We start from the raw sequence: 21,351 nt of genomic DNA, 5'->3' as shown, positions 1-21,351 counted from the left end.
GGAATGGGCAGAGTCCTCTTTCTGAGATTGGTGCAGAGTATAGAGTTGAGTGGTGTTTTGTGTGTCTGTGGATTATACTCCTGTTCATGCAGCCCAGCATGATGATCAACTGTACTTTTTTTACAATAGCAGGAGATTGTTGGGTCCGCTTCAGGCTATGAATTGATACAGCCTGAGATCCTTTTCTGCTAACTGGCAGCTTCTGACCTGCTCTCGATCTGTGTAGACAATTTTCTACTTCTGCTTAGTAGTTCTTTGTGTTTCCTCCCATTACTTGGCAATCCCTCCGCTTCCCATCTCCCTTTTTCCCCCCTGCCCCGAGGCTGTTTTTCTAATTTATCAAACTAATTTTCAGTAGTAATCCTGTTATGCAAAATTTTGGGTGGCAATTGTCTGCCAGTGCAGTAAGTACACTCAGTGCCAGCTGAAATACTGAACAATAATGGGGGAAACACCGAGTGTCTGTGTGGTTTGAGAGTGAGTCTCTGTAATTACCCTATGAGAATGCCCCCTTTTTTTTTTTCTTTCTTATCTTTTTTGTTTCTCTCCTTTGTTTCACCCAGTTTCCTTCGGGTGATGTTTTCATTGTCCATATTGCTTGATACAGTAACAAAATCCTGGAAACGCTTGTTTATTCAGAATGAACTTTGGAGGGTAATAGTTACAAGGCTGTCAGATTCAGCTGTGATGGTGTAAGGAAGCTGCTCCTGCTGTAGGCACTCTGTGCTGCCTGTTAAGAGTGTTTATCGAGGCAGTCAGATGTCAGTACTGTTGGCTGCCAGGTAAATCTGTTCCCTTCCCAGGTTTTGCAATACCGAGGATCTGCATTGGTCTGAAACTTTGTCTTCACGGGAGGTGAAGGGAGAATGTTCTGTACAAAACCTCTCTGCTGGAGATTGTGCAAGAGGTGTTTCAGCTGGGGGCAGGGGTCTGTGTGTCTCTTTTCTCCTTTACATGGCTGAAGCTTAATTGGAAAAAAGCCGCAGATAAGGGTACACTGTGTAGTACCAGAGTGGAGTTCATTCATGCAGAAGAGCTCGTCTTGCAAGTGGGAGTGCTGAGCAGAAGGAAGAAACCTCCTAAAATCGTCTCTTTAACTTTCCAGACACCCTGCAGCACTTTGTTGCACTCTGTGCTGGTGGGAGCTGGTCAGCCCCCCAGGAATGAAGCGGGGCAAAGCAGGGCAGGCTGCATAGCAACTACATTGCGAAGTGGTAACAATTCCCAAGTGGGGCAGTTACAAAATCGATTTTTCTCCCCTTCAGCTTGGCAGCTCTCCAGGTGCCTGCTCTGGCACAATGAAGTGTGTAGCTGGGGAGGGAGGGACTTTGGGTTGATGGAGGGGGGTGATACAAAGAGACAGAAGTTTAATCGTTGAACTGATCACACTGGATGGATTTATTTCTGGACTCAATTTCCCAGGAACTCCACTATATCACCCTGGGGGAAATGCTTCAGCTGAAGTTTCTCTAGCTCCAGCTTCGTGAGTAAAAGACCTGTCGCTTTGGAGTTACTCACAGCAGCTCTGTCACTACTGACTCATCCATCTGCTTCAAGAAAATGTTTGCTGTCCACTTGCTAGCTTTCCATTTCACAAAGCTTAAAGAAGATCAAATAAAAAAGGTAAGATGCAGCCTTAGCTGATTTCTATTTTGAGAACTGCGTTACTCAGGTACTGTGGGGTCTGCAGTACATAATGCAGACTAGATGATGGCTTTATCTACTGAAGTCATACAGCCGAATGGGGTAAGAAGTATTTGGACCCTAAACCATCTGATGAGTGTGAAAATATGTCTGGTTAGTGCTTTTCCGGGCACAGTTATAAGTTCTCTTCCAGTAATGGAACAGATGATCTTCGGTAGGGAAGAATGGTGTTTAAACTTTGTCTGGCATGGGGTGGTGTAGTCCAGAGGGCAGAAAGGAACCTCTTGCTGAATTGCTTTGCGAGTGTAGTGTGAAGAATGGGGTTTCTAAAGCTGAGTAGGAATCAGTCGCTCATGTTGTAGCAGGAGTACAGAAGACTCCTGGGGTCCTTGGGCCAGGTTTTCTGGGACTCAAGAGGCAGTTCCAATTTGTGTTGGTGTGGGAGAAGTGCCTATGCCTCCTCTCTGGTTGTTCAGATCTGGCTGATCACTCTGATATTTGTAGGCATGACCTTTAATTACAGTAGGAAAAGCTCAAGGTGGCCCAGATCTGAAGCCACCGGTACTGGGAGTGAGCGATCTAATGGTTGCTCTTCCCTGATCTACTTTCATGGCCATGCTGTAATGGGTTTTTGGCTTTCAATCATAAGACCACGTGGGACCTGTAAGCTTCTTGGGTCAGACATGTAAGCTTCTTGGTTTCTAGACATGTCCCCAGTGGGTCCTCTGTTCTCTTGGTGTCTCTTGGTGTTCTCTTGAGTGCTTTGTGGTGCCCATTGCTGCCAGGCTCTGTCCTGTTTGTTTTCCAGCCAGTTGGAGGCAGGGCTGTCTGCAGATGCATGGCAGTGCGGGAGATCCAAAGTCCTGTTGGGTAGATCCACCTGCACCGCTGAGCTCTCATCCACAAAGCGAGCAACACTGGGTTGCCTTCTCTGCGCCCTTGCTTAGACATGGAGTGGCTTGTTCTTTGGTGGGGTTTTTTCAACTAATTCTGCCTTGAAAAGAAGTGTTCCAGGAGAGGTCCTGGTATCTGAACAATCAGATGTCTGTGACTCTGTCCCTCAGTCATAGCCCTTTTATCCCCAGGGTTTAATGTGATCAGAAGGGGCCCCCAATGCCCTTTTCTTGAGTGGGGATCTGACCTAAGATCTTTCATTTAGACAGCAGTATTTCTTCTTACTTTTTACTAAGAAAGGGGGAGACCTTGTGGAGCAGTGCTTGGGTGGAGTGGGCTCTTCAGAGAAGCATCCAGAGTGTAGTTGAGGGAGGACTTCCCTGAAGTGAGGACAGTGGAGGGGAAGGGGCAGAGGTGTTCTGGCAAAGCCATTTAAAAAAAATTAAGTTTTTCTGCTAGATACAAACTGGCCCTGCCTGAAGGTAAGGAACCACATGCTCTTTAGAATTCTCTTTTAAGAAGCCCAGGGTAGGTTGTATGGAGCAGAGTTGATTTCTCCCTAATTAGTAAGAAGGAATGCCTTCCCACCTCTCCCTCCCCAGGCTTATTTGCTCTCTGGTGGCGATAACAAGAGCCTCCCTGCCATGAAGACAATGCTGTTCCCATAATTGAGGCAAGACACTTGAAAACAAGGACTGTCCTTGCGCGGTGGGAGGGAGGCAGCGAGACAGAGCGTTGCACAGCCTGGCCGTTCCTGTGTTTACAAGCAAATGGTATGTGAACAGGCCCTTGCTCTGGTTGTAAATCAGGCTAGATAGTCAGCAGGTTCTCCTGGGCTCTGACTTATCTGGTTCCTCAGAGAGGATTGTATCCTCCGGCGGTTTTAGGTGAACAGGGTGGGAATGCAATTTCTATGGGGAACAGGGAGCCAGTGCGTGTTCTCTGCAGACAGGTATGATCACTTTTATTACTGTTTAGGTTTTTTTTTTTTCCACAGGGACTTCTGGCACAAGGTTGTCTGGGTCTGTGTGAGAGTGCATGAGTGTGGTATGTTTCCAGTCTTTTATTATTATTATTTTTTTAAAATTTGAATTATGGTATGCCCAAAAAAGCAGCACTGGTGCTTGGGGTGGTGGATCCTACACAGTGATGGGGACTCAAAAAAGCCTTGGAAGAAATCAAGCGCTTGTGCAAATGAGAGCTACAAAGAAAGATCTAAATAATGGCCTTTTCAAGGCACACGTGTATCCAAAGGTAGCTGCTGCTCATTGCTAATTGCATCTTGTAGTTTAAGACTTTCTCCTCTGTGTGTATATGTTTTGCTGTTAGTCAAGTGCTGGAGTTACTTTCAGGGTCCTGGCTCTTTCAGGTAGGTCATTGCTGAACATCGGTTTAAAATGAGAATGTGAATAGGTAATTAGTTTGTGCCTCACTAATACAGGTGGCCAGTCCAAATTTGAAGAAGAGGACGATTTATCTACATCCTGCGTTCTCCTCTGTTTAAACAATGCTACTTTTTAAATCCTGCCTTATTGCCGGTGGAACTTGTTTTGTGCGTGTTCTCCCACAACCCTCTAGGCTTCCATATGTAAATAGGACTGATGAAATGCTCTGAACCGATAAAGCAGCTTAATAATGTAGCCCGTGGTGCAAGAGCTGAGTGTCTGTACTAGCAAAGCATCGGAAGCTGTCCCGCCTCTGCCCTACCTACTGCTCTCTGGCCCTGCATCTTATGTTGTGGGGAGTAGGATGTTAACACAGATTACCTTTCAGGGAACATCCAGCTGTGTGGAGCACAGAATTATTATGCCTGCATCGTGTTTGTTCATACAGCACCGAAGTCTGACTCCCCAGTGGAAAAGCATTTGGATGTTGACAGATTCTTACGTTGCTGTGTTAATCCTTTGTTGTACCCAGCTATGTGGTTTCTAGGCCACCTTACCTACAGCAGTGTATCCAGCCCTGCAGGCAAATGTCAGTCCAAGCAGTGTGTGGTCCTGAAGAGGAAAATCTTAAGTTTTGCTCTGATGAAGCTGTACAGAAACACTGATTAGCTTCTCTACCAGTTTATCTGAATGAGTGTCTGCTAGTTCTTAGATATTTTTGATTTCCTTTAAATTCAACTGGCTTTTATTTTGATGTGTGCTGCAAGTTACATTGCAGTATTAGGATATTGATTGCACCCAAAAATATGTTTTAGGTGTAATCCTAGAATCACAAGAGAATGAAGCGTAGAGTTGGAGTGAGAAAAAGGCTTTAAGCTTCAGCCTGGCATGCCAACAAAGTTAATTGTCTGTGGAGTGAAGCAGTAGCTGAATAGATGTTTTCAGGTTGTGGCTGACACGCTTGGGTACTGATGGCATTTTCTGGACCTGACTCAGAGAGGTCACATTCTCACCAGGTCAAGATGCTTTGCAGTTCTAGTTCATTACATGTATTGGAGGAGACGATGGTGTAAAAACAGCTTGTCAGGGTCTCAAGCAAGTCTCATGGGCTTATGTATATTCGCAAGTTACTGAGCCATCAGAAAAGATGACTAAGTTTTTGACAGTAATTCACCAAGGCTGCATTAAACGTTTTCAAAATAAAGTTTTCAGAAGAGTAGATGTTCTGATGATGTTCTGGAGCTTGCTTGCACTGATAATCATGAGAATTTAGGTGCTGAGGTCAAAAATGAAATGGAGTTTTAGAATCAGAAAGGTGGGGTTTGTGTAGGTGGTATGCTCACCTTCAATTTGTTACATATGTGAAAGGAATTATTTTGTTTCCTTAGGATCTGTTTAGCCTCATGCCCATCAAGCAGGTGGGAATGAGCATAATAATACTTGTCCAGCATAATGCAAGGGTGCTGCTAGAACTGGAGTTCAGGATTTTGAGATCCTTCATGCCAGACTACGCCCCTCTTGGTTAGAAAATAGTGCAGGTGGCTAGGGAGTTCCTGCATTTTCTTTGCTTGCAGAGTTAAAGGAAGCCCCCCCCCAGTACACAGAGGAGAGTCCTTCTACAGTGTAAAAGCAGTGCTCATCCCAGGCAGCTGCTGAGTGCTGAGGAGCTTGCATGCCTCCCGAGTAACGCCTTTCATCTTTCCAGGTTGACAGGTACCTGTATCACATGCGTCTCTCTGATGATGTCTTGCTGGATGTGATGGCTCGCTTCCAGGCTGAGATGGTGAAGGGCCTGGGGAGGGACACAAACCCCACGGCAACAGTAAAGATGCTGCCGTCATTTGTGCGCTCGCTTCCCGATGGCTCAGGTGAGTTCCCCCTGCTCCATCCCAGCAGTGCTGGTTTAGGAAGATGATGGGTTGCTGCCAGTACTCAATGATAGGCACGGCAAAGGCACAGGGCAGGCAGCGGCTGAAACCAGGACCGGGTTACAGCCTATCTCATGTTGAGAAAGCAGGTGTGTGCTGAGGAGACAACAGCTTGGGGGAGTGCTTGAAGAGGATTTTTTTCCCTGCACCAGGTAGATTTTGATGTAGTGCTGCTCGTTTGAGGAAAGGACCTAGTAAGTGCTCAGAAAACGGCCTCTTTTGTCTGCAAATGTGGCTGTACCTAGTGCAGGCCTTGCTGCAGGAGCTGTGGTTGGACACGGCAAGGGCAGCCTCTACAGCTCAGACCCTGCAGTGCAGCGTGCTGCAGGTGTGGAGATGTGGGCACTGCTGTGGCCCTGGCATTCATGGAGCTACAGGGAAGGCAGGGCGCTGCAGTGAGATCCCTCAAATTGCAAAGTGGCAGCAACGTGGCATTCTTTGAGCTATGTTCCCCTCTCAGCTTCCGAGAGCAAATTCTGCACTGCTTTCTCTGTTGCCTCCAAAAGTGATCCCCTCCTTGCCTTCCTTGCCTTCTGCACTGGGGAAATCCGCTTCTGTGTGGGGTCTACCAGGGAACAGCCAGCTCTCCTGCAGCTGTATCCTTGTTTCCAGTTGCCCCTGAGACTTAGAGAGGGAGAAAGTGGTGTCCTCTGGGAGGATATGAGGTGAGGCAGTGTCTAAAAGCCTGTCTTGTTTGGAGAAATATGGGCATTCAGAATAACTCCTGGCTCAGCTGGCTCCTGGCAGTGCAGGTTGACAGAAAAGTATGTTTATCCTAGGTTTATCCAAGTCTATGAATTTGTGCAGGGCACTGTGTCTAGCCTAGGTCAGGACCTGGTGTATAACAATTGTTCAGAAAACTTAAATGTTTGCTTTGTACTTCATTTCCACAGGACTGTATTCCTTCTGAAGGTAATTTTCCTACAGTCAAATGAGAAATAGTGGCTTTAGTGGCATACAGGGAACATTTGGAGGCTAGTTCCCTGAAATGAGGGATGTCTGAGAGAAATTATGTATAATTGACTCCAACTGTCTGGCTGTATCTGGGCACTCCTCCTTTTGCTACTACCTTCATCAAAGAAAAAGAAATTTTAGCTTAATCCTTGCTATCTCAGTGACTATCACTGGTCCTGAGGTCTCATATGGCACTGACCCTGCCTTGAGATAGCAGGGAGCCCCTGAGGTCAGGAGACTTGGAAAACTGCATATAATGTCATCACTGTCGCAAGACTTCATGTTCCTGAAGGCCGACTTTGGACAACGCTCTCTTGGCTTGTGTGACCTTTCTGCTGTGTCAAGGACATGCTGCTGAGTCAAGCTGGGCTGTGTCTTATTGACATACTAACTATTTTAAGCATCACATTGATTTTTCTATTTTTGCTCTCTTGCAAAATCCTTACTGGTTGTCTTACTTCCAGACAACACTTCCAGCAGGTGTAAACACCTCGAATGTGACAGGATTTTCCCGTTTGCCATAGCAATGAACTTTCAGATTTTTCAGTGCCCTCAGTGTTGCTACCTGAAATGACCCACATGGAGCAACAAATCATTTAGGTATTAATGGTCTGACTAATGTCACAGTTTACTGAGTAACCCAGTTTGCCTCCTCACCTTTGTGATATCTAACCATGGTGTTAACAGGTAGAACTTCCTGTTTCCTTCCCTTTTGGGGCCAGATGGGATAAAATTTAGTCAGGCGTTTGGACTGTGGAACAAAGATCATGCAAGGCTATGCCTATACCACTGCATTTAGGGAAAGGCCTTCCTCTGTGCACGGGATAGATAATTGTTGTATTGTAGAGTCAGGCCGAACTGTCCTTCCACCTGAGGTCTCCTGCTAGAGACGAATGTGTTTGAGCTAAGAGCTGCTGACTGAGAAACAAGAATGGTACTTGTGCAGAAACACCTAAAGGCATTTGGAAATGATTGTATTGCTTGACTTTGGGTGGAAAATTAGTCTTGCCCCACTTGGAAGTTGACTTCTGCAGTGGGGCCAAGTCTTAACACGTGACTGCAAATCCTGCATCCTTTACTGGATGTGGGTAATGATCTCAAACTCCCATTTCCCCACATTTCAAGCTAACAGGAAGGACCTGATAACCCTTGCTTAGGGTTGCCAGCTCTTAGCCTTCCTGGTGATGCTCCCAGGCCCATGGGATAAGGACCTGCCGTGATGGGGCAGGAGAGCCTGTGGCCATGGTGGGGGAGGGGCCCTGGGCTGTGGCCTTCAGCATGGCATCTGGGCCATGCTTCTCAGCCATCACTGGTGACAGTTGCCCACTTGTGTTGCAGAGAAGGGTGACTTCCTTGCTGTTGACCTGGGTGGCTCCCAGTTTCGTGCCCACCAGGTGAAGGTGTTCGATGATGGGAAGCAGAGCAGCCAGCTGGAGAGCAAGTTTTACCCCACACCCAAGGAGGTCATACAGGGGAATGGAGCCGAGGTAGGGCACGCAGGGTCTTCTGTAGTGGTGCTCTGCTTGGGTGCATGCCTGCCGGACACAGCCTGACTGTCCTCTCCTTTCTTGTGCAGCTCTTCGACTACGTTGCTGACTGTCTGTTAGACTTCATGGAGACCAAAAACCTGAAGCATAAGAAGTTACCTCTTGGCTTTACATTTTCTTTTCCATGCAAACAGGCCAAATTGGAAGAGGTAAGATGCAAAAAGAAATGTTATTGGCAAGCCTAGCTCCTTGCAGACCCCAGAGAAGCTATTGCATGGGAGTGTTACCCTGTGGCCTTTTTGTGGGGTCATGTTGACATAGCTCTCTGAAGAAGGCACGGATGACCATTAGCATTTAACTAGATTTGACTACCATTCAGACACTCTTTTCTGATCTCAAGGTAACATGATTTTTAAGCTAAAGCTATTCTTTTACTTGATCAGTACTCAATTTCACAGTAACTATGTGCCCTTGTATGAAGACTTAGACTGTAAAACATACTTTTGTGTTCTGAAGTTTCTTTTTTTAAATCATTCTCATTCAGTTTCTTTTTTACAGTTGATGCTAAATAGGAAAGAGCTGTAGCTGAGCTGTTTGAGAGGCCTCATGGGGAAATGAAGGGCTGGTTGCAATTACTTTGTGGTCTTTTATTCTAGTCTCTCTCTTATTTCTATGGATTTGTGCTTTGGGTCCCGGTCCTACAGATGGTTTGTGCTTAATGCTATTAGTTTGTGATGAGCATCAGTAAAGCTGCACATGCTTAAAACAAAGCATGGGGAGAAGCATTTGCAGGATTGGGACTTTATTGCTGTACCTGTTCAGTTGTGTTTGTACTGACAGGCACCCCAAGGTGAGATGTTCTACTGTCACTTGTTTTGACCTGCATTTTAATTTGTGGAGAGATATAGTGGGATTCTCTGTAGACTGGTCTTGGCTGTCTTTGTGGCAGGTTTGTATGCTAAAATTGGAGCTTTTGGGTCACCTGACTGTTACTTTGCAGGGTGTTCTTCTTGCCTGGACGAAACACTTCAAGGTCCGAGGAGTTCAGGACACAGATGTGGTCAGCTCTCTGCGCAAGGCCCTCAGTAAGCATAAGGCAAGTTTCATACCTGCAGGAGGCGAACCTGAGTGGCTCCAGATTTTCCTCCTTGGGAGATCAGCTCTTGGCGTGTGGGTTGCTTTGGGAGTTGTCAGACATCCTTCAAGGTCAACCAGTAACAGATGTCCAATGTGGCTGTAGAGCTAGTAGAACTGTCTTGGATGTCCCTTGGAGCTGAAGCCCTGGAAGGGGACTCGGGCTGCCCCAGGGTGGTCTAACAGTGATGGCAGCTGCACGCTGTAAATGGGTCTGACTGTGACCGTGGAGCAGCATGGCCCCGCTGTCTGTCTGAGCTAAAGGGAATCTGTTGTGAGCCTGTTTGATCAGATGCGGATGCACGCTGTGTTTTGCAGCCTGGCTTCTGAGATGAAGGTTGGGAAGGGGAAGCTATCACCTGGGATCAGCACGCCTAACTCTACCAGGGCTTGCCCATCCACTTCATTCTGTGAATGAGTGGTTAATTGTTAAGGTCAGCTGTAAGACATTATTAAATCTGCCCTTGAACTAGTGTATAACTTTGAATAACATTATGTTTTAATATTTTGGAAAACCTTGTTTTTCATGTTCAGTGCTATTGGTAACACCACCTAAGAAATACAAAGCATCTTTCCATACCTTGGCAACTTTGTAGTAAACAGGAAGTTATTCTACTGGTTTCTTGCATGGTAAAAATCTAGCCCTGGTTTTGGTTCACTTCTTTCTCTGCATCAGTCTTGCTGTAGTTAGCATGAACAAAGCATCTGAAACTTCCTGGGTGAAGTCCAGCCCCCGCTAGTGTTGGCATCTGAGTTACAAGAATCCTTTGATAACTTCGGTTTTATGTTATCAAGTTACCTCAGTGTGAAAGGAAAACTGCATAGCTTTGATGGAAAGACTTTTTACTTGAGTGTGATATTGGCGCATGGCCTTGTGTTGAATAGCTGCATTTATGTGTGTATATTTTCTGTCCCATTTGGTGGCGTCTGCTCAGGCAGTTGGACGTTATCGTGTCGTGCAGCCCATAAAGACAGATACATGGGTGCTAGCATATCACTAAATTCAAACCAACGACATGTTGCTTATCTGACAAGTGAGGATAGATTGGGGAAAAACAAGTCCTGCAAGCAAAGATCCTGGCTGGCCAAGCACTTGAAAATTCAGAGATGTTGCTTTGCAGGGTTGTGGGGGGGATAGTGTTACAAAGGGAAATCGTGTGTCTTTCAGCTGAAGAGCTTTCCTGAACTAGGCCTTCAAAGTATGACCAGGGGAGTATGTCTGCATGATGTTGCTTTAACACACAGGATGCTTTCTAAGCACTTTTTTCTGTTAATCACACATCTTTATGCTATTAGGACATAGATGTTGATGTTTTGGCACTGGTCAATGACACTGTGGGAACCATGATGACTTGTGGATATGATGACCAGCGTTGTGAAGTTGGGCTCATAATTGGTAATTTTTCCTGTTCACTAAGCAGGTTTTATTCCCCCCTTATTTTTAATTCTAACAAATGTGGAGTAGAAGAGAGTGTCCCAGTACAGGAAAGAGCAGGAAGAAAATGGAAAAAACAATGGTCGGATTTTCAAGCCTGGCTGCCTTCTGTAAAGCAGCTGTTTTTATGCTGATCACATTGCCATCGAATACCACAGTCCCCATTTTGTCTGGGTTCAGTTGTGACCAGCATACTAAAATTTTCTGCTGACTGTAGAGAAAATTACTGTCTGTCTGTCCAGAGAAAGCTGAATTCCTCTCACGTCTGGTAGTTAGTATCAGCTACACTTTCCACAATGTCTCCTCTTTGTGCACTGTGGTGGCTTTTTTAAGGCACATAGACATAAATTTGAAAAAGAAAAAATGATTTTAAACAAGTCAAGCCTTAGAATAATTTCAAATTTTTTTTCACTCACTTTGAAATGATTATTTAACAACTGCAGGTGGCTTGATATTAATATCCTGTACCACAGGGCTATGTATTTATATTTTCTTCCAAAGACAATATACTGACTTATTCCCAAACATGTGGACTTAAAACAAACAAAAAGCAAACCTGGAACAAACAGGTAATTTATCTGCACTGTCTCGACCACGCACAGGGACTGGCACCAACGCATGCTACATGGAGGAAATGAGGCACATCGATCTGGTGGAAGGTGATGAAGGGAGGATGTGCATTAACACAGAGTGGGGTGCCTTTGGAGATGACGGTGCTTTGGACGACCTCCGTACAGAGTTTGATCGCGAGCTTGATCTGGGATCTCTCAATCCTGGAAAACAATTGTAAGTGATTTCCTGGCTGATTTGCCTCAGCAGTCTGAATTAACTGACTGCGTTTCCAGCGTATGCCGGGAGCCCCTTTGAAACAGGAATCCAGTTAAGTGAAGCTGAGCTGGCTTGATCCTGGTCCTGTCCTGTTCAGACCTTTTCCTTATGGGAAGGGTGGGTACCTTTCACACCTCCCTGCCTCACAGGCCCAAGGAATTGCTGCTGCAGTTGCTGGTGTGTTGTTAAAAATAGGTGGTTGCTCTGGTACGATGCTGTGGAGGGGTAAGGAGAGAGAGAAGGAAGGTAAACAAAGGGTGTTTTAAAGCCTGGCTTATCAAAACTGCTTCTGCTGGCTGAGCTGCTGGCAAGTTTTTTGAAAATTCTCTTTTATCACTCACTTATCTTGAGGGGCTGTTGTTGGGTCCCAGGACCTCTGGATGGCATTCCATCTACAACCTAGCTCCCAAACCCCTTTTATACATGCTTAAATGTGACCAACCTGCATTAGAACAGAGGATGCTTATATTTGAACTTTTCATAGCTCTGGGTAGCTGGTGAACACCTGTAAGCCTTCCTGTGTCTCATTCCAGGTTTGAGAAGATGATCAGCAGCCTGTATTTGGGAGAACTTGTAAGACTCATTCTCCTAAAAATGACAAAGGAAGGTCTACTCTTCAATGGGAAGGCATCAACAGCTCTGCTTACTAAGGGCAAGATTGAAATGAAACATGTGTCTGCAATGGAAAAGTAAGAACCTGCAATGTGCTGTTTGAGAGTGGCTGTTAGTCTTTCACAAGCACAATAATGATAATGAATGTGTAATTACAATCTGTGAGTAGTGGCAACAATCCTGAACTGCTCAACTTGATTTTGCTTTTGCCTAGGAGAAAGGTTGATCTTTCTGTATGTAGGAGTTGGTGGAAGCTAAAGTTTTAGCAAAGTACCACAGCAGCAAATGTATTGTTAACCATCACAGGTGCAGGTTGGTTAAATAACCTCTTTGGAGACCTGAGTGCATGGGATGATTGTGACAGTTTTCAGCTTCTGTGGTGTGGGAATACTGGGGTTGTGGAGTTGTAGTACAGACTCTGGATCCGGTAATGGATGACTACATGGAAAACTGACAGATTCTGGTGTTTTGAAGGTGAATCCTGGTCTCGTCGTTACTCCAGGAATAATTTTCTTTGTTGTATTGAGTGAAGCTGTACGTCTGTTCCTGTGCTCTCCTTCTATGGACTAATTAGAAGTTTGGTATCTCCCCCAGGTACTTTTGGGAAAAGTGCAGGAAAGGCATTACTGGTTTATGGGAACCAATTATGATGCTGCCTGATGGGTTGTGCCCTGGTCTTCTCTCGTTTCTTCTTAGGCCAACATGCGGAATACTGATTTATGTGTTGCCTCAATATCCCTGTGTTAGATGATGTATTCTTTTGTTTTGCTGTAGATATAAGGAAGGTCTGAGCAACACAAAAGAGATCCTTACGGAGCTGAACTTGATTCCCTCTGAAGAGGACTGCATTGCTGTTCAGCATGTCTGCACCATCGTTTCCTTTCGCTCGGCCAACCTCTGTGCTGCTGCCTTAGCAGGCATACTGACCCGACTGAGAGAGAATAAGAAACTATTAAGGATGCGAACCACTGTTGGAATTGATGGGGGACTCTATAAAACCCACCCCCAGTAAGTAACTACAGAGGATTTGGTAATTGTTGGCCACATGTTGATGTTGCAAAGAGTCTCCATCTTGCGTATTATATGTGGCTTTTCAGAAAACTGCTGGTTTTGGGGTTGGGGTGAGATCTGGTGGAGTGTGAAGGATCAGACTGGCTTGGTCATTGCAAAGGTGTCTCAGGAACTTTAGAACCTGAGGATGGGGTGGGACCAACATGACACATGGGATAATGGTGTCTGGGGAAGAGCATTTGATTCCTCAAGGTGACTCCTGGGCCTCCAGGGCACTTGCAGTTCACTGTTTTTTTTCTTTTCCTTCTTTCTTCCCCCTGCCCTGTTTTTGAACCTATGCTTTCTCCAACTGGAAACTTGCCCAAACATTTCTCCCAAACAGGATGGAAGTCTGATTCCAGATGGAGACTCACTCTCTGTGCTTGTGCCTCTCTACTGTTGCCTGGCTTTTCTCCAGTGTCGCTCTCCCTTGGCACTGGTGCTTGTGTAGAGGTATCTTCACATTCCTGTAAGTGTACAGGTTCTGCAGAATAGCCAGAAATCAGCATCATCGTACCCATTTCCCAGATCTGTCTCTGACCTTGTGCTCCTCTTGACTGTGCTTCAGCACTTGTGTTGTTGGCTGTGTGCATATATTGGAAATGTATGTGATGTGAAGTAAACCATGCATGAAGTGCTTGTGAGAGTCTAAAGAAACTCTGTTCCTGTAGATACGCCAAACGCCTGCACAAGGTGGTGAGAAGACTGGTCCCGAACTGTGATGTTCGGTTCCTCCTTTCTGTGAGCGGCAGTGGGAAGGGGGCTGCCATGGTCACAGCGGTGGCGTACAGGCTGGCCGCTCAGCGCAAGCAAATTGATGCCACTCTTGCACCATTTCTGCTGTCCCTGGAGACCCTCAGAGAAGTTAAGAACAAAATGAGGACTGAGCTGGAATATGGGCTAAAGCGAGAGACGCAAGCTAGTGCCACAGTGAAGATGTTACCCACATATGTCTGTGGGACACCAGATGGAACAGGTGAAGTCACTTCCTGATCACCTGGAAGTGGTTCAGGAAAGCTGCTTGTCTGTTTTCTGGGAAGAATACGCCAATTATTCTGGCAGATGCCAGGGTGTTATATGTTGGCAAACTGGTGCTTCCTGCGACGTTATCTGGCTGGCCCTTTAGCCCCATGTGAGCAGATCAATGGGATAAATGCCATAGGAAGCAGTGTGCTATCATTCTTGGGGATATGTGGCAGAGTATGCTGTGCTGACTGGCAAACATGTGATGAGAAACACCAAAATGAAATACCTTTCTTCTCTTGCAGAGAAAGGAAAGTTCCTTGCCCTTGATCTTGGTGGGACAAATTTCAGGGTTCTGCTGGTCAAAATCAGAAGTGGGAGAAGAAGATCAGTGCAAATGTATAACAAAATCTTTGCCATTCCTTTGGAGATCATGCAAGGGACGGGGGAAGAGGTAACCTCTAATGAATGTTTAACTGATCCAGGCCCACTGCATGGGATTACTGTTATATTTATATGCTTTTTCTTTCCTTCCAGCTCTTTGACCATATTGTCCAGTGCATAGCAGAATTTCTGGAGTATATGGGGATTAAAGGTGCTCGATTGCCTCTGGGCTTCACCTTCTCTTTCCCATGCAGGCAAGCCAGCATTGACAAGGTAAGAACTGCAACACAGAACAGGTCAAATGGTTCAAATGGCAACAGTGCATCTGCTTGGTAAATGACATCATTTTGGGTGAGGGTGATCTGCTGGTTTGGAAATTGCAAGCAAAAAGCTATTCTTCTAAATGTTTTCTTTCAAGTAGGACTTCCCAACGTTGAAAAGATAGATAGATAGATGCGTGCAAATTAGACTTTGGAGAGAATATTTCACCTGTTTTACAGGAATTTTATTACTCTACTGTGCAAGTTAGTTGTGTTTCGTGAGAAAGTTATTCTACATGGATATGGGAGGTAGAACTTTCATCTCTTGTATCTGGTAAGAGGTGGATGTTACTTGCTCTTATTCTATAAAGGTTAAGTCCTTATGACAGCAAAATGACTACATATTTGTAATAGCCCAGGAATCTCTCATGCTGCCTTATCGCTGCGATGGCAAGTGGTAACAAATGTCTCCTTTTACTTGATCAGCTACAATCCCAGGGTGTTTTCCTAACTGTGCTGCACAGGTCTGACTGTATAATGTCTGCACTACATTAGTTTCTTCCTGTTGAGTGTCACTGGGCAGAACTTGCTTGTTCAGCTTGGAAGGGTTGGCTTTTTGACAGATATCATGTCTTCATCTTTCCAGATCTGATGTAAGAGATTATTCTGATGCATTTCCACAGAGGGGCAGGGAAGGTTGTTTAATTGCTTAATTCTAGACAAATATGTAGGATATTGGGGAAATGAGAGACTTCTATTTTATTGAATGTTTTTATGCCCTGGGGGGTTTCAAAATAGTTCTAAGTTTAGAAGCTAGTTTGCTCTGTCTCAATGTCCAGATCACAGTTGGCAGTATAGCAATAAGACTTGGTTGGTTGTGGGGAGACCACTCAATATGCCTTCCAGACCTACAGCGTAGTATTTAGGTCTTGGCAAAAGATGAGGAAACAAATTCCACAGCAGTGGTGGCAAAACAAGTGACACACACTTGTGTCAGTGTCCCATAGTATGTTGCCTTCTGTGTTTGGTATTTTAGTGTTGCTAGAACTTGAGGATTTTTTGAAGAGCGGCCTTTTCTCCCAGTTGCCCTCTTTTTTTTTTTTTTTTCTTATTTGGCCAGACAATCCAGAGTCAAATCTACTTCTGTTAGGCCAGGTTGCTGTCCAAAAAGAAACAGATTAGTGTTGCCTGGAGTAGTGGGATCATACCAAATGTCCTTCAGTAAACAGGCCAAAAGTTAACAGCAGATGTTCATTGATGTTTTTTGGGTGTTTAATTATTCACAGCAAAAGTATTTTTTATGGTCTTTCCCCTACATATAATGCAATAGCTATGTGCGCAGGAGGTGAGGTGAGGTTTTCCAAATGAGAGTGTTAGAAGGCACTGAGTTGGCAGTGTCTTGATAAACAGCTGAGTGAACCTGGAGTCACTACCAACAGCAGACGAGTAACAAAGATACATGTGCACACACTCTGCAATAGACCCTCGCAGTAACCTGTCCAGGGAAATATATTAGTTAAAAAAAAACACCAAACAAAACAAGAAAGAGTGGAGACAAGAAAAGGCTGATGCTTGGAACATACAGTCCTCTCTATCTTCACTTATGATTTTCTTTCTCTTCTGTTTCAGGGGACGCTTGTGGGATGGACAAAAGGTTTCAAGGCAACAGACTGTGAGGGGGAAGATGTTGTTGATATGCTGAGAGAGGCCATCAGGAGAAGAAATGTGAGCTACTACTCTCTTCTGCTATTCTTTTTGGTGTATTTAATGCACCCCTCCTCTTCCTCCAGGACCCCACTACTGATTGTCACTTGTGTTTTAGGAGTTTGACTTGGACATTGTAGCAGTGGTGAATGATACTGTTGGGACAATGATGACATGCGGATATGAGGATCCAAACTGTGAGATTGGCCTTATCGCAGGTACAGTGATATTGAAGTGACAGTTGCAAGAAGAAAGCATGTATACAGGTGCTAAGCTTCACACCCTATTTTGGAATTTGTATGACGTCTTTTATTTGAATTTGATATATGGTGTTACTACTCACACGGGGTTCTCAGCAGAAATGCATGGTATTCGACAGAGAACATATTAACACCTGTAGCAGATAGAATCCTGAATCTGTTGGACTTTTGGTCATATCTCTGATGGTGGCCTAGCAAGTGTGTGCATGGTAAAAGAATATGAGAACAGCAAGACTGAGCATGAATCTTTGTTTTGACTAGTATATGGATATTTACTGTGTAGCCAGGTCATAGGCCTTGGAACAAACAAATATCTTTAAAAATCTGAATGGATTCTTTTTGGGCTTCTAGATGATTCCCCCAGTAGGTTGCTCGAAGTTTTCAGCCAGAAATACATCTAAGCATGTAAGACCTGAAGCCTCAGTTGGAAAACAGACTCTTCTGGCGAAGTGCAGTAGCTGTCTCATTTTGTTTGGAGTACTGTTCCTTATGTTAGTTAAATGTAACCCATGTTGCAAGCAGTGAGGCCCTGTTCACCAAATCATTTTGGACTTGGCAGCTGCTTGACTGGCTGCTAGGCTCTTGACAGTGTTTGCATGCTGTCATGCAAGATGATTTGTGGTGTGTTACAACCAGACTGGCAGCAATGACTGATCAGTGCTTGCCAACGACTGCCAAATCGATTTCTGATCTGTAACAGAGAGTCTTCATTCCTCTGTGCTGCAAATTTTCTGTGAAGGACCCATTTTACTTGGTAACATTCTGTTGTGATAAATTACAGCACTATTAACCTTACTGGCTAGCACTTGCTTCTGTAAGATATGGAGACATCTTTGAAATTTCAGATATGGAGAAGAGAGCTTTTAAAATGATTGCTCCGATCATCTTTCATGTGTTTCAGCTGCTACTTCACTCTTGTGGCTGAAGCCTTGTCACTTCTTTCCTCCTAGGAACAGGCAGCAATGTGTGCTACATGGAGGACATGAAAAACATAGAAATAGTGGAAGGGAATGAAGGAAAAATGTGCATTAATACAGAATGGGGAGCATTTGGTGACAACGGCTGCATTGACAACATCAGAACAAAATATGATAAAGAAGTAGATGAAGGCTCACTAAACCCAGGGAAACAGAGGTAAACGTGATGGTCCTGATGCTAAAAGCCTGATAAAGTCAGTCTTTAAGACACACTGGCTGCTTTTTAAAATGTGCTTAGTGAATGAATAATCAGAAAGGAAATTTTAGTATTACATTTCATTTATTGCATGGTAAATAATGCAGATATTCAGAAAAAAACCAAAGACGTACGTTGTTTCTGTTACCACAGCACTGTTTTCACCTTAGGGCAGTTACCAAACAATGCGGCTCTTGCTGTGTTCCTCCTCTTGGAGTGTTTTTTTGAGGGTAAAATACAACTTGTGCAAGAGGATAGACGGAACTCGAATGTTCTTAATTTGATGAAGATGGCATTGATTACATATGACACACTGGTGAATGCATGGGGGCAACAGGGAACTGTCTTTTCAGTGTGGACTCTGGCTTTAACGCTATGTTCTGTTTAATATTGCAAGGTTTTTTTCTAGTTCTGTTACCTTTTAACATAGGTAAATATGTTTATTTAAAACATTTAAAAACAGATTTTTGATGGTTGAAAGATGGAGTTCAATGGCTATTTCTCTGCAAGCTTAGACTTTTTTGAGTGGATAGGGTGTTTACATACCACTCATGTTAAACAGAACTAACATGCCATCTCTTTAAAAGCACATATTTTTCTTCTATTACATAACAGGTATGAAAAAATGACCAGTGGAATGTACCTAGGTGAAATAGTAAGGCAAATTTTGATCGACCTAACCAAGCAAGGACTGCTGTTCAGAGGACAGATTTTGGAATCACTCAAGAAAAGAGGCATATTTGAAACAAAATTCCTGTCTCAGATTGAGAGGTAAAGTTCTTAGATTTACAAGGTTTAAATCCTTAAGGTCTTCTGGGACCTCTAGCAAATAGTCTTCTGCAAGTGTGTGGAGCTGTTTTCTTCAAGAAGTCAATTATAATTTTCTTCTTTCCTTCTATTTGAAGCCCTTTCTTCTGTTGAAAACCTTGGAAGGTTAGTGTCTCAGCCTTGAGATCAAAAATAACACAAGTGGCTGATCTGGCTCAGCTCCCTCATGACTTTGGGAGTTAGATGAATAACTGCTAGTTGTGCCTTCTGGAAATACAGTCTAACATAGCAAAGGGCATGCCAGGAGCAAGTTTTCCATCTGAATTCAGACTGGCATCTGCCTTAGAACAGTTGGAGAGTGTTACAGTTGGAGAAGTGGTTGCATTTCCTTTGGATCATGGCAAAGTCTCAGCTGAAAGACTTGCGTGCCTGCTGAAGCTTCCCCTAATGCCTTGCTGTTGTGTGTGTTTCCCTCTGCGCAGTGACCGGCTTGCCCTCCTCCAAGTCCGGCGAATTCTGCAGCAGCTTGGCCTGGACAGCACATGTGAAGACAGCATCATTGTGAAAGAGGTGTGCGGAGCTGTTTCAAAAAGAGCTGCTCAGCTCTGCGGGGCAGGGCTGGCAGCTGTTGTAGAGAAGAAGAGAGAAAATCAAGGTGTGGAGCACTTGCAAATCACCGTTGGAGTAGATGGGACCTTGTACAAGCTCCATCCACAGTGAGTACCTTGGTACCACTTCCCTTTGCTGTTGGCTTGTTTGCAGTTTGAAAACATACCGAGCTGTACCAGCTTTCTGCCAAGATGATAAATGAAAGAGAGGATAAAATTCTAACATATTTCCCTGCATCCTGTCATTTCCCTTGCCTACCTAAAGGATCAAAAATTGCAAAGCCAAGTCCGGTTACCACTGGGAGGCTCTTTTCTGTGGGGTGTTGAGTGAACTTACTCTTCTAATATTTATTTTCCCATGTTGTGGGGGATTTCCAAAATATCCTGGTCTCCCAGATGGAAAGCTGTGTTGAGTTTTTGGAGTTGGGTCATTATTTTGTGAGCAAGGCCTACAAGTAATGCATTAGCTTTTTTGCTGGGAGAAGAGAGCCTCTTCTATGATCTTTAAAAGCAAGGGGGTTGTCTGGCATCATGCTGAACAAAATTAAAGTGGAGAAATAGAAATTAAAATCTGATTGTATACAGAAACTTGTCTCTCTCATGAACAGGAGGAAAAACAAACAGAAAGAGATGCTGTAGAGAACCAGTGGAAGATGGCTTGAGGTCATGGTTCCTTGCTAACAGATAAATATAAAGATCTCAGATCAGAAAGTAGCTGCTAAAATGTTCTGTTCTTCTCTCCCTTTCCCTCCAGTTTTTCTAGGGTCCTGCAGGAAACAGTGAAGAAACTGGCACCTCAGTGTGATGTGACTTTCATGCTTTCTGAAGACGGAAGTGGAAAGGGAGCTGCCCTCATCACTGCAGTAGCAAAAAGATTGCATAATATTGGACAGAAGTAAAAATGAGAGGTCATTTCAGCACTGCCAGGCGTGTGCACTAGAGATTTGCTGAGCCGTGATTCAAGATAGCTTTGCCAGACACCAGTACACAGGTACCTGTTTTCAAGGAGCAGCTGTTTTTTTGACCAACCAGGATTGTGGACTTTTGTCCTTTGATAACTTGGATCAGGTGTTTCTGCTCCCCACTGGCATTATGTCTTGGCATACCACAACCTACTCAGTTCTGTACTTCCTGCAATCCATCTATAATGCACATGGGAGAGTGAAAACAAAACAAGCAAACAAAACAAAACAAGAAATCAACCACAAATGTGTCATTTTTACAATGGCTTAATTAAGCTACTGCACCACAACTGAGTTTATCACCAGTTTCTTAGGGTTTGTGTGTATTTTAGTTTTGGCTTGGCCTGGCTTAAGGAATATTGAGATCCTGATGTTGCGTCTACCTAGTGGACATATTTGCTCAATGCTTCACAGGTTTTACAATAAATCTGCAGGTAAAATAAATTAATGGACTTTGGTCAGTGATGCTCTCCCCTCTACTACATTGGTTGCAAGTGTATTATAATGTAATACTTCCCTTGAGTACAGGAGACATGTTTAATAGATGAATGTAAAGGAAAAAAATATGATTCCACAAAATACCAGTTGTATCAAAATACTTTAGTGTATCTGAGTGCACATAAATCTGATGCTGGGTGGATTCTGACTGTGACTGATTCTTTTGATACTGGGAGAAGGAATTTAGAAGCAGTTACAGGGTCTAACGTGTCTATGACAAGGCTACATAGTGAGTATGAAATCTATTACTCATTGGGCCACCAAAATAGCTGTGTCGAAAGAAAAAAAAATCACCTGAATTTTTTAAATTCTCTTCTTTGTTTTCCCTTAGTTATCTCCTTGCCTGTTTATGAGAGGATAGTTTCCATTCCATTCCATAAAGAAAGGACTTCATCCTTGTTTTTCATTTTCTCTTGCCTG

At 44.2% G+C, this 21,351-nt stretch overlaps 1 protein-coding gene across 3 annotated transcripts; it reads left to right on the top strand.

The window, feature by feature from the left end:
* The first annotated feature begins 391 nt into the window (after positions 1 to 391).
* On the top strand, positions 392 to 20,877 carry LOC102055236 (hexokinase HKDC1). 3 transcript variants are annotated; one of them, XM_005433440.3, is made up of 18 exons: positions 392 to 1,623; positions 5,629 to 5,791; positions 8,144 to 8,292; positions 8,382 to 8,501; positions 9,293 to 9,388; positions 10,723 to 10,822; positions 11,464 to 11,647; positions 12,223 to 12,378; positions 13,076 to 13,309; positions 14,023 to 14,327; positions 14,620 to 14,768; positions 14,852 to 14,971; positions 16,588 to 16,683; positions 16,781 to 16,880; positions 17,873 to 18,056; positions 18,711 to 18,866; positions 19,346 to 19,579; positions 20,226 to 20,877. In XM_005433440.3, the coding sequence occupies exons 1-18, from the start codon at positions 1,561 to 1,563 to the stop codon at positions 20,368 to 20,370; spliced, it is 2,754 nt and encodes a 917-aa protein (XP_005433497.1). In that variant the 5' UTR covers positions 392 to 1,560; the 3' UTR covers positions 20,371 to 20,877. The 3 variants fall into 3 exon arrangements, with proteins under 3 accessions (XP_005433497.1, XP_027672887.1, XP_027672885.1); XM_027817086.2 differs by lacking the exon at positions 392 to 1,623 and adding an exon at positions 3,160 to 3,311; XM_027817084.2 differs by lacking the exon at positions 392 to 1,623 and adding an exon at positions 3,400 to 3,490.
* Positions 20,878 to 21,351: the final 474 nt, after the last annotated feature.

This window comes from Falco cherrug, chromosome 9, assembly GCF_023634085.1.
Source record: "Falco cherrug isolate bFalChe1 chromosome 9, bFalChe1.pri, whole genome shotgun sequence".
NCBI lineage: Eukaryota > Metazoa > Chordata > Aves > Falconiformes > Falconidae > Falco > Falco cherrug.
The sequence above is the reverse complement of the archived record's forward strand: the minus strand, read 5'-3'. Positions and strand labels throughout refer to the sequence as shown.